Genomic DNA, 13100 nt, shown 5'->3' with positions numbered 1-13100 from the left:
TCTTCCATGAGGAAAGCCAAGTTCTCAGGAATCAAAACATGAACCCCTCAAGGACCTAGCCCCAGCCCCAGACTGGACCTTGCCAAGTCTACCCCTGGGCAAAGACACAGAACTAGGTCCCTTTTTGTAACTTGTCTTTTGCCGTTTTGTGGGGTCTTCGTTCTTCCACCCTTCCCCACCTGTTTTCCACCCTTTCAACCTCCTAACACTACACAGGAGAGGACGATGACAGAAAGGAAAGGGGGCAGTGTAACTACTTTCTGCTGATTAGGGGCATCGAGTTTGACCTTTGGGGCAAGTTTGACCTTTGCCATCAGGACATCTCATTTCTTCTGTATCTTCTTTATACATGACTCTAGAGAGTCTCCAGAGTTCCAAATATCATACAATAGCAGAAACTAGCTGCTGCTGACAAAATCACACTCCCGCTAGAGCACAAGGCAAATCAGAGTCCTCTGCCGTGGACAGTCTGAAGCAGCCCCACACCCGAGATTAAAATGAAAGCATATTCTTATAATATTGTTTAAAGAAATGAAAATTCTCAAACTGTCACTACACTTTTTGTCTTTTCAGGGGCCTCTGAGGGTGAGAATGGAGGGCAAGAAGAATGTTGCTCACCTACCTGTGTCCCTGGCAGGTGTGGCCATTAGGAGTCCCACTTAGAAAGTGCTTCTAGGTGCTGGAGACGCACACAAAGAATGGGGATGGATTAGAAAGGAGGATTGAGAGTGTCCACAAGAAGGAAGGAAACTGTGTCCACACCAAGGTTTGGTGGAGTCCCAAGGGAATGGAGGAAGGGTGGAAGCAGGCTTATTCAGGGGTGGAGACAGGCCTGGAAAGATTGTGGGCTTTGTAGATGTTAAAAAGCTCATCAGAACATCATGTCATAAATGATTTTAACTAAAGTTAAAGTAAATGTGTGCTCACTTCAGAAGTACATATAGGAAAATCGTCAGAATACAGAATAAGATAGGCCCTGTGCAAGGATGAGCGGCAAATTCATGAAGTAGTACACATTATGTTTATTATATTCTATGAGTTAGTTCGAATCTGAAATGTACCCCCAAAAGTTCACGTGTTAAAGATCTGATCTCCAGTCCGGTGTTCTGAGACATGATTGGACCATGAGGACTTCAACTCATCGAAATACCTAACCCATTATGGGTTCCTAATTTGAAAGGGTGGCGATTAGAAACTTAGAAGATGGGACTTAATCGATGGGGGTGGCATACACAGAGGGACTTTACCTTGGCTTCTTTATCCCTCTTTTTCTGTCTCTGCATCATGGCCCCCATTGGAAGAGCAACTCTGCTTAACCATACACTTCCCACCATGATATCACTCTGACAAAAATAAAACAACTGAGCTAACCATATAGACATGAGCTCCAATCAATCTTTCCTCCTTTCAGGTGTTCCCATATGCTGCCAACATGGTGGCACTCAGAAGGGATGGCTCCTCATGGCTAGCTCAGCCTTCTTTGTTGTAGAACTGAGGCCCACCAGCCCAGGGGTAGCCCGATTCACAATGGACTGGGCCCTCCCAGCCAATCACTGATTTAAAATGTGCTCTACAGGTTTGCCTATAGCCCCGATCTTATGGAAGCAATTTCTCAGTTGAGGTTTCCTCCTCCCAGGCGACTTTGACTTGTGTCATGTTAACATATAACTGCCATGATAACCAACCCCTTGTCAACTTGACACATCAATACAATATTACAAACTTAAAAATACCACAGCCTTTAACAGTTTAAGCACTTTAAAAGTCCAGTTTCTAAAAAAAAAAAAAAAAAAAAAAAAAAAAAAAAAAACTCCATTTTTAAAAGTTCACAGTCATGCAACTGTGGGCTGTTATTGGGGGGGGGGGTCTCTGCAAATGCCATAGCCAGAAGAGTAACCATTCTGACCCAGGGCTGTTTATTTTAGGCATATTTAAGTACAGTAAATTTTGGGGGAAAAAAATCTTTCCTGGTATACCACAATCCCAGGAGAACGAGGAGGAGTGATTACAATGAAACTCTTATCAAAGTACAAGTCACTTCTACCATGAGAATGGATTCTATAGATAGACTACTTGTGTTGTCTTAAGGGCCTAAGGGAGGATCTGGTGTGGTCTCAGTCATACAGATAACACGAAAGTCTTCTAGACTATTATCCACCTCCAGTCCTGGGTGTGGAAGAGACCACACCCAGGCCACGAGACCCTGGCCATACAGACAGTGCAAGGAACTAAGCCATTAGCCAACTCCAAGAAGAAAACAGGTTATACATCCCTGGTTTTCCCATCCCTGAGTATAAGAATCCTTGAACTCTCCACATCCTCTCCCTTCTCTATCTTAAAGGAAAAGTAGTGGATGTAATAGAGGCCAAGATTGAATGCATTACCTCTATAACTAGTCTAATTAATATAGGCAAGCATAAGAGAAGTACGCAAATCATTAATTTGATCATCAAGAGTATGAGAAAAAAAAATCTGACATACTAAAGCAACATATGCCGGGAAATTGTAGAAAACACAGATTTTGTTTGAGCAAGAAATAATCTATAGCAGGATCTATTCTGTAAAACCGTGGTCCTCGATTCACCATCTCTTGATTAATTTCTGCTAACATTTTTTCTTATGTTGTCAACAGGTATGCTATAATTATTAACAGTAATATTTCCTGGGACTAGAAAAATGGCTCAGCGGCTAAGAGCACCAACTGCTCTTCCAGAGGTCCTGGGTTCTATTCCCACCAACCACGTGGTGGCTCACAACCATCTGTAATGGGTTCTGTCGTGTTTGAAGACAGCTACACTGTACTTGTATAAATAAAATAAATAAATCTTAAAAAAAAAAAAAAAAACAACAGCGCCCTGGTGATGTTAGGTAAAAGAAATGGACTTGTACAATCAGAAAACAATGTAATATCCACCCAAAACTTATTTAATTGGGCATCACTGCATAGCTATCAAAAATACCTATGTAAAACTATTAAAACAGCTAACATTGTGCAAATCAACAAGACACAGTTTCATAAGGGCAAAGGGACTAATTACATCATCTGTCACCCCAGGAAGCCGAGGATGGCAACTACGATCACATTTACTTTATAGAGGCAAGATGGTGGAGGTCAAAGGTTGAAAATACTTAATAATTTGTGATGTCATCGATTCAGTTATGAAAGAATATGAAAGCTGATTTGAAGATTTCTGGTATTCCCTACTGACTCTTGTACTATAAAGTACTCCGCACTCTACCAGAGGAGAAAGATAAACACCCACCCAGCTACAAACCCTTCGATCTACAATGGTGTCATCTACCTACATGTGCGATGCTGGCACAAACACTATATAGAGACCACTCTCTGATTGAATTTAAGGCCCACTCCATGAGACGACACCCATGCCTGACACTGCCCAGGTAGCCAAGAACCTGAGACTGGACAGACCAGACCAGGACAAATGCTATTGTTCTGCTCAGAGAGCACAGCATTGATGTGACTCCCAGTGACATTCCGTTACACCCATAGATCTGTGTGTCACTCAGCCATCATCGGAGAAGCTTCCTCTTGTAGTAGATGAAAGCTAACAATGCCAAGGCACACAACTGGACAATGTGTAGGAAGTGAGGGACCTTGAAACACTCAGCCCTATATGGGACGTCCCCCTCAAACCCCTACCCTCAGGGCTCAAGGAACTCTGTGGAAGAGGAAGAAGAAGAGCCAGTGAGGATGGAGGACACCGGGGAAACAAGATCTTCTAGATACACCATGATGTGCACATGAACTCACAGAAACCATGGCAACATACTACTCACAGAAACCATGGCAACATACTACTCACAGAAACCATGGCAACATACTCAGGGCCTGCACAGGTCCAAGCCAGATGGGTGTCCCAGTGTTGAGAGAGGAAGGAGACGTGAGCTCCCATCCATAACCAAGGGGTTATCTCCAAATGACAACTGCTCGCAAAGGAAAAGTCAGTTTTCTCTAATGGTATTCAAACCACACTTAAAGGCAGGCCCCATGCCAAGCAATAGACGGGTGACACAAAATGAACTCAATGCTATACGCCATAACTATACTCCACCTCACCTTTCCCAGTTTTTACATTTCCCACTCTTCTGTGGGGTTTTCTGGACCTTGAGGGGTTGGTATGCATATACGAATGTTTTTCTCTTTAAGCCTGAGTATTGGAATGCTGTCCCAAAACAATAGTGTAGACCACAGTAACAGCCATTGTTCCTAATACTTTGACCAGTTGGACACCAACTGTACCAAGAACTTCTCTTCATGGCTGAATGCAGAAGCAATGTATGGGTGTAAGCACACATGTTTAGAGGACAATTTAATAATAATTTCCATCCAAGTCAACATTCCTCACTGGGGCCCAAGTCTTTCCTAGTCACAGGGCTTTGCTGTGTTTTATAAGAACAGGGTGCTTCCTGTGAAATGGGCTTTCATTCTACTGGATAACTTAGTTGGACCTTCAAGCGTTGTATCATTACAATGTCAAAGGGCACATCTTGCCTGGCATGGTGATGGCCTAACACATAGGTTCCACAGCTGAGCAAGACTGTTGGTGACAAGTCAGCAGCCTATATAGCTCCTTCCTGCATTAGAAATGCCAGCCAGTTAGAAACTCAGCCTCACCTTGATTTCTCCATATCCTACCAGAAAAACAAAAGCCTATAGATTCTTCAGTAATTGTTTCTCTAGGCAACACCAAGAACACAGGGAAAAAATAGCAGAAATAAAATAGATACAGTGTTTTCTCTAGACCTGCCCAGTCCGACAGGAAAGCTATTTAAAACAGACTTATTGATGTCTTTTAATAAATAAAGGACTAGAGAGATGGCCCAGTGGTTAAAAACACTAACTGCTTTTCCAGAGGTCCTGAGTTCAATTCCCAGCAATCACATGGTGGCCCGCAATTATCTGTAATGGAATCTGATGCTCTCTTCTGGTGTGTCTGAGGACAGCTAACGTGTACTCACGTAAATAAAATAAATCTTTTAAAATACTTAAAATATAGTTAATCCACTGACAAAATTAATTTACTAATTTTGACTGTGTAAAAATGGATACCTCATTAGATTATTAGAAAAAGTTTTAGGTATGTTGCAAAGTATTTGACTGTATGGGATCATTTTCTAAAGTATAGTTTATGAACTCTACATATAGATTCTGTCTAATAAAAGCATAGCATCTGAACTGGCATGTGTTGTAAATATAAATTACAAGCCACATTTTGGAGACTTAGTATGAACAGAAACAATATAAATATTTGGCACACGGGGTTAAGTTATTGATCTTAATTTAAATGGATGTTTTAGAGGAATGGTTCTAAAGTTCAAACCGTGTGTGGCTTGTTTTGCATTTCTATTGGACAAGCTTCTCTACACCAGTGTGGCAACCTGTGTGTGTTTCCAGGAAGACTCACATCACCAAGTGCCCTGAGTTCCAATATCCTAGCTAGAACTCGAAAGATCCTCTCTAGTTCCCTCTGCAGACTACCCTTAAGCCCTTTCCCAGGAAGAGACCTGACATTTTGCCAGATCATGGACTGCATCGCTAAGGCTGTGCCACAATCCTGCTTCAGCTGTTCATTCATGGCCATCTTGGAGCAGGGCTTTACATGGTGGCTCTGGAATCTCGGAACCTGGGGAGCGCAAGCATTGCTGAGGAATAACCTCTCTGTCTGCACCCAGGCTCTCTGCCAGGAAGTCTTTAGTGTGGGGGAGAGGGTACGGGGGTGGATGGGTGTTGAGGGTAAGAAAGCTGTGAGACTGACATATGTCTAACTAAGGTCTAAACATCACTTCAGAGACTGAAAGGGCCGGATGAAATGGGATCCAGGAGGCTGGAGAGACAGCTCAGTGGGTAAACTGCTTGCCAAACAACTTGATCCCAACACCCACATCAGAGCCTGTAATCCCTTGCTAAACAGCAGAGACAAGGGCACCCCGGGGTTGCTGGCCACCAATCTAGCCAAAGCAGGAAACAAAGAACAATCCAGGGAGACACTCAACACTGACCTCTGACCCCAAGGGAAGATGCACACCTGTGTAAATGTACACACGCACACACACACACACACACACACACACACACACACACACATACACACACACACATACACACACACATACACACACACACACACACACAGAGTACTAGGAATATACACACAGTTAAGAAATAAGGGAATTAGAATGGAATTAGAACAACATCCTTTAAAAACTTCACAAGTTTGCAAAGTATTTAAACGCACACGACAAGTTGGGGATATGCTAGTCACTTACCACATTGAGAACGGGCATCTCAGGCAATGCACACCAGAGTGATTACATATACCTCCTTCTAGAAAAGTCTATTCAGACTAAGCACAGGCTGTGTGGGAGAGCAGTTGTTCTTCATTGCTCTGTGATGGGTCATTTCCGAGTTTCGGTTAGGAAGCTGCACATTATAATTACCTTTTCCTATACAGTGTGTATCAGTATCCAGACTTACAAGATTAGAAATTCATAACCAAGAAAGGGGACGCCAGAACGGGTAGGAATTAAGCGAGCAGCTGGGGGTGCACATCAAGCTTTAAAAGCACACTTAAAATAAGCAAATTTGGTCATGGAGGTTGATAGGTTTCTAATTTTCAAATAATACTAAAGAAATGTAGGCTGATATTGTTTTATTTTTAAGGCCTCAAACTTGTAATCCTTCTGTCTCAGAGTTTTGAGTGTTGGAATTGCAAGTGTAGCCGCTATCCCTAGCTGATATTGTGTGTGTGTCTGTGTGTGTGTGCGTTCATGGGTTTCCTGAAAGAGTTTATCTGTGTAGCCCTGGCTATCCTGAAACTCATTCTGTAGACCAGACTGGACTTGAACTCACAGAGATCCATCTGCCTCTGCCTCATGGGATTAAAGGCGTGCATGCACTACCACTGTCTGAATGGTGTTCATTGTTAAAAGAGAAATTAAAACATATTTAAGGGTTGTTCTCCTCACATGTCCTGAGAGCAGAGACCCTAATTTAGTCATAATTCTAGGAACTCTTGACACCAGAAGCCTTTGCACTGATCCCAGTCATTCCAGGATGGCATGCCTTTCCCTGCCAAAGAATCTACTGAGTTCTGTTTTAAATGACTTTTTTATTCTTTGAACACTCCATACATTAGTACAATGCATATCGATCATATCCATCTACCTGCTTCCAACTCTCCCTAATGTCCCACTCCATCTCCCTCCTACCTACAGGTACTCCTTTTATTTATTTTTTTTGCCATCAGTAACCTCCCCAGTCTAATTGGTACTGCCCATCTGCACATGGGTATGTAGCATCTACTGGGGCATAAACAACTACTGCTAGAGGTTAAAGAAGAACAATTCTCCCTGCCTCATCAGCCAACAATTGCCAGTAGCTCCACCAGTAGGGGTGGGCCTCTGGAGTTTCCTCCCATCCTCACTGGAATTTTGGCCGACTTGATCTTGTGCAGGTAGCCACAGATACTGTAAGTTGATGCCAACACAAGTCATGTCATGTCTCAAAGACACCCCCTAGGACTCCTCCTCATCTACCAACTCTTACGTTCTTTCCATCCCCTATTCTGAGACGCTCCCTGAGCCTCGGATAGGGGAGGATTGACTCACCCAGAGTTGAGTGCAGTTTGCATTTTGATCAATTCTGAATCTTTGCACTATTACTCACTGTTAAAAAAAAAAAAAAAAAAGGAGCTTCTTTCACTAAAATAGCAAGCAGCTTGAACCTACTGACTCCTTTAAAAATACATTTTATTAATTCTTTAAGAATTTTATACAGTATGTTTCGATCATATTCCTTCCCACTGTCGGACCTAATTCTTCCCTGTCCCATGCCTCCCTCCCTACTGGCTTCTTTAACCATGACGAGTTTAGAATTGAATTTGACCAAAGGCCAAGTAGGATTTCCCTGCCCTTCCTGAGCGTGCCCACTCTCATTACCAGAAGAGAGGGTGCTGGGGAGGAGGCAGCATTAGACCTGGTGACCTTCCTAGGGCTTTAAAAAAACACACTTTCATCCACAAGGAGGCCAGCAACGTAGCCGTCTTCTTTCCTTTTCCCTTTTCTTCTTTCTTTCTCTCTTTCTTCCTTCCACCATTCTTTGCAAAATAAGATCAATAACAGCCAAGCTCCAGACTCCATAAAATCCTGAGCCATCTCTTCACATTATCACTGTGAGTCGCCTCAGGAACTCCCAGGCCCAGCTGTAGATTAGGGACATGTTGGAAATTTTCTTAGCCTGTTGACTGCAGTCACCACATGGAAATGTTTCTTGAAGTAAAAGGCAGGAGGGGGATAAAGAAAAAGTGCATCTTTAGATCGAGTACTTAAGACATGATGGAAAGACAAGTCTAGGCGTCTGTGCCTTCTCTTGGGCTCTTTTCCTTCTGTATATTTTGTCCAAATCCTATGTGTTAGTTGTGTTTTGTTTTGTCTTGTTATATTTTATTATTATCACTTAGAAGCCTAGTTTTTGTTTACTTAGTTGGTTTGGTTTGGTTTTTCAGGACAGGGTTTCTCTATGTAGCCCTGGCTGGCCTGGAACTCAACTCTATAGACCAGGCTCGCCCTGATCTCACAGAGAACCACCTGCCTCTGACTCCTGAGTCCTGGGATTAATGGCATGTGCCATTGGTTTTCTAATGACAGACAGAAAGGGGGTGAATCCAGATAGGCGGGGGAGGAGGAACTGATAGTAGGAGAGGGAAAGGAGACAGTAACAGACAGGGATTTATTATGTGAGGAAAAACATCTATTGTCAATAAAAGAAAACCAACCAACCAAACAAACAAACAAAAGCAGCTGGTACTCTACAGGGGGACCAGGTTTCCAGAACAATTGAAAGTCACATTCTGGGGCATGTTTGAGAAGAAAACTGTTACCCTGTCCTTTAAAGTGGAAAGTAGTGCTCCTTAGAACATATTTTATAATTGTGACTCATAAATCATTAGTGGGTCATCAAATTCATCCTGTGCACTAGAAAGAGCTCTAAACAAAAGCAGATGGCATAGGAAAGGCAAAAGGCTGCCCTATACTACGGAAGCAGTGTAAAGTGTTTGCTTCACATGGCTGGGAAGGAAAGCTCCCAGGGAAAGAGGTTTGGGTTTCATTGTCTGTTTCTAAGTTGGGGGAGGGAGTTATGTGGGGTCTTTTTATTGTTTCTTTTATGCTGAGATTTGAACCAAGAGCTTCACACATACCAAGTACATACTGAGCCCAGCACAAAAACCTGTTGATCCCACACATTCCCATGGGGATCTGAGTCAACAACAAAGTTTTGAAAACCTGTGGTGAGCAACATTTAAAAGCTTTAAAGTTTAATATAACTTTCCCGTCTTGCTTTCTAAAATGTGATAGAATCAAGTCCCAACACTACACACAGCTAAGCCTGGGTCCTCCAAACTGTCATCACTAAGAAGAATATATTCTCAGTTTCATCCTGGTACTTCAAGAATTCAGACAACTATGGGCTACATCACTTTTATACCAGTAGTTTCTGTTCTGTGGCATTTTTGTTTGATTTTTGTTTAGAACCTGTAGTTCTGGCTGACCTGGAACTTGGTATGTAGACTAGGCTAGTCTTGAACTCACAGTGATATCTGCCTGCCTCTTTCTTGGCCTCTCAAAGTCCTGGGATTAAAGGTGTACATCATCATGCCCAGACCCCTGGGATCTTTTAATCAAGCTAGTAGCTATGACATGAGAGAGTAATATTCCCTTTAAATAATCCTTATAAGGAGAATCCATGTATGAGGAAAAACTTGGCTGTAGTGCTTTCAAATGCAGCTTTTACTGAAAAAACAAAAACAAAATAACCAAAATACCTTCCATTTACTCTGGGCCATATATTTCTGCAGCAGTAGTTGGGATCTGAGGCGAACGTTGGAGCCTGAGGCTTTGGCAATCAGGTGATTTAACCAGTCATGTTTCAGGCACTGTGTGGCACTCATCCTACAGCTGTGGAGTCAAACAGCAGTAGAACCATTGAGTTGAGTTTGCCTTTTCAAGTTGTCTAAGAGTCTGTACTATTGGGTGCAAAGTCTGAGTCAACAGTTCATCATCCCTGCAGATTTACGCCCACTGTCAAAACTCCCCTCCTCATAAGAGGCAGTGAAAGCTGTCAGTGAGAAGTTTCCTGACCTCTACAGAAGATTGTGTCCTAGTGACTCACCACTGCCTCCCACAGAGGGCTGGGAAGCTAAGGCAGAACAGGAAGGCCAGCTGCTACTAGGATTGCTCTTAGGAGAACATGATGCTTGAACAAAACCCTTTTCTCCTGGCACAGTAGAGCATCAACTGGCTCATCTGAATTCCAGGTTGGGTTTCCTCACTCAGAAAGATTTTACAGTAAGAAACTGAAGACCTAAGAGCACTGAGCTGTCCTGAAGCCCAGATGCTTGGGCCTTTTTCCTAGGGTGTACTTTTGTGTCACCTTTGTGCCAGTTTCCAATTATTTCATGTCTGAGTATCAAAAAACTCAATGGCTCAACCAATGACTTTCATAAAGTTGCTTGTGTCAGCAGGTTTTAAGTCAACTCGAAGCAAGCTAGGGTCATTTGAAAGGAGAGAACCTCAACTGAGAAAATGCCTTCACACGTCAGGCTGTAGGCAAACCTGTACGGCATTTTCTTGATAAGTGATTGATGTAGGATGACCCAGCCCATTGTGGGTGGCCCATCACCCATTCCTGGGCTGATGCTTCTGGTTTCTATAAAAAATCAGGCTGACCAAGTCAGTAGCACCCCTCCATGGCTTCTGCATCAGTTCCTGCCTCTAGGTTCCTGCCCTCACTTGCTTTGGATGATGAATTGTTATACAGGATTGTGAATTAAATAAACTCTTTCCTCCCCTAGCTGCTTTGGTCATGGTGTTTCATCACAGCAATAGTCACCCTAAGACACAGCTGAAGTCTAAGAATGCCTTTGTGATGAAGAAATGAAGTACTCAGACCTGTATTCCAAGGGTGACATCTACATACCTCAGCTTCTTCCAACATTAGCTTATTATTAAGTGATAACTTAGAAATAACACTTATTTGTAATATAACTCTTTCTAAGACTCTGATGTCAAGCTGCAGCTCCTTTCAATAGTCCAAGCAAGTAATAGACTAAGAAATCTCTCAGGATAAAAGGATTCAGCATACCAGCTTGGCACACAGATCAGGGCCTGTTATATAATGGCCACTGAGTGACAAGCAACTAAAAATACCTCTTCTCTTTGACCAGCAATCGGGAAACAAAGTCCTTGGCTTCCTCTGACAGCCCTTTGAAGGTATCAGCATCGAAATCCCAGCTGCAGTTCACAATAAAATTCATAGTCTCTGCATCTGTGTCCCCTAGAAATGGGGACAAACCACTGAGTCTATGGAGAAGAGAAAGGATCATGAATATATCATAAGCTCAGTGTATCACAAGCTTTTCTTCCACAACTTCTCTATTGCATATATAGCTCTGTATGTTCACATGAAGGTGGGAGGTGGGGGAAAGGACATTCTGAACAGTCTCCCATCTCATGTAACCGTTTCCTTATCTCTAAGGAAATGATTCTCAACTAGAGCCTTCTCCCTCTTGTCAAATGCCTCTTGCTTGTCAGGCTAGGGGGAAGTTTGGAGCAATAAACTTCTATTGAACCAGAAGAAGAGAATCATGCTTGTAGAAGGAAAAACTTTTACACAAGCAAATATGGATTAAACTCATAGGCAATGATTCTCAACCTTCCTAACACTGCCACCACTTAATATAGTTGCTTATGTTATGGTGACCTCCAACCATAAGACTACTCTGATAACCAAAACTGCAGTGAGGACTTTGACAGTCTTCAAGTGTCATGCGTTTATTGCTACTGATATAGCAAGCAGGCATCTGCAACTTAGAGTACATTCCAAGAGGTTGTAAAACCATTTACCAAAGGTCATAAAAAGGGAACTAATGATTTACTGTAGGTGCAAGGATAGAAGATAAAATATTTACTGGGTTTATCTATACAAAACTTCACTAATAACTTAGTCACAAAAGTTATGGTTTTTAACTCTCCATGAACTTATAGAAACTGGTGACAGATAATGTTTAGTCAGATAGTTACTCTTAATAGATATGCATGTAAACATTCTCTGTTTTTAACTTCTTATTTAATTTTATGTTTGAATTTCTAGTGAACTTTAATTTAAAGCGGGGAGGGCAGTGCTTGGGAAAACCATGTGATCTACTCTCCTAGAAAAGGTATAAAAGACTGGGAAAGATCACATTCAAAGATACACATTGGAGAGAAAGCATTGGGAGTAAGGCATGAGGAGTGGAGCATTGTTACATCAGAGCAGGAAGAGAGAGCAAGATTAGAAGGAGAATGCAGAGTGGTATAACTTAGAAACTATAAGGCAACTAAAAATATTAGGAGAACAACGTGCAGAATGCAGAGGGAGAAGAGGGAAAAAGAAGAAGCTACAAAGAGCAGAAGAATCAGGCAGGTTTCTCCTTAGCATGGGACAGAACAGATCTTTTCTTAATAGCAAGGCAGGCCCACTCTTACTAAAGAGAGTAAAGCTTTCTTCTTACAGACTTGCCTTAATTCATTTAACAACAAAAGTGAAGAAGCTTTTTTTCTCTATGAAGTAAAGATTGGAGCTCATTTTCCATCAAGAATGAGTGAGTTCTTTCTGTACTGGTGCTTGGTCTTTTGTCCATATGTATATGTAAGTATGGATGTGTGTGTGTGTAAGTATGTAATTACAAGATAAGTATGTAAGCTGAGCCCAACTGCTGTGAATGGAGACTTATGGTTGGGTGTGCATGAATCTATATATGAATTTATGAGTTTAATCCATATTTGCTTGTGTAAAAGTTTTTCCTTCTACAAGCATGATTCTCTTCTTCTGGTTCAATAGAAGTTTATTGCTCCAAACTTCCCCCTAGCCTGACAAGCAAGAGGCATTTGACAAGAGGGAGAAGGCTCTAGTTTAATCCTTTACTTAATTCCCTGCTGTTTTATGATGAGGTGCCAATTGCCAGAGACTGCAGTTTCTGGTCCAAAAGGAACTCAGGCAGCTCAGCTACAGTAGCAAAGTGACTTAGATTTAAGATAGGTAA

General features: G+C 42.1%; 1 protein-coding gene across 2 annotated transcripts in view; it reads right to left on the bottom strand.

Annotated features, from left to right (window-relative positions):
- Positions 1-7115: 7115 nt before the first annotated feature.
- Mylk3 (myosin light chain kinase 3) overlaps positions 7116-13100 on the bottom strand; it is a 50979-nt gene continuing 44994 nt past the window's right edge. Inside the window, exons 11-13 of one of the 2 annotated variants that reach the window (XM_032887718.1) lie at positions 11227-11379; positions 9843-9975; positions 7116-8289 (exon numbers count right to left, since the gene is read on the bottom strand). In XM_032887718.1, the coding sequence (XP_032743609.1) occupies positions 8230-8289; positions 9843-9975; positions 11227-11379 (346 nt within the window). In that variant the 3' untranslated portion in view covers positions 7116-8229. The remainder of the gene's footprint in view (positions 8290-9842; positions 9976-11226; positions 11380-13100) is intronic. The other variant, XM_032887719.1, reaches the window with a different exon arrangement.

This window comes from Rattus rattus, chromosome 17, assembly GCF_011064425.1.
Source record: "Rattus rattus isolate New Zealand chromosome 17, Rrattus_CSIRO_v1, whole genome shotgun sequence".
Taxonomy (NCBI): Eukaryota; Metazoa; Chordata; class Mammalia; order Rodentia; family Muridae; genus Rattus; species Rattus rattus.
This window is presented reverse-complemented; position numbering and strand designations above follow the sequence as displayed.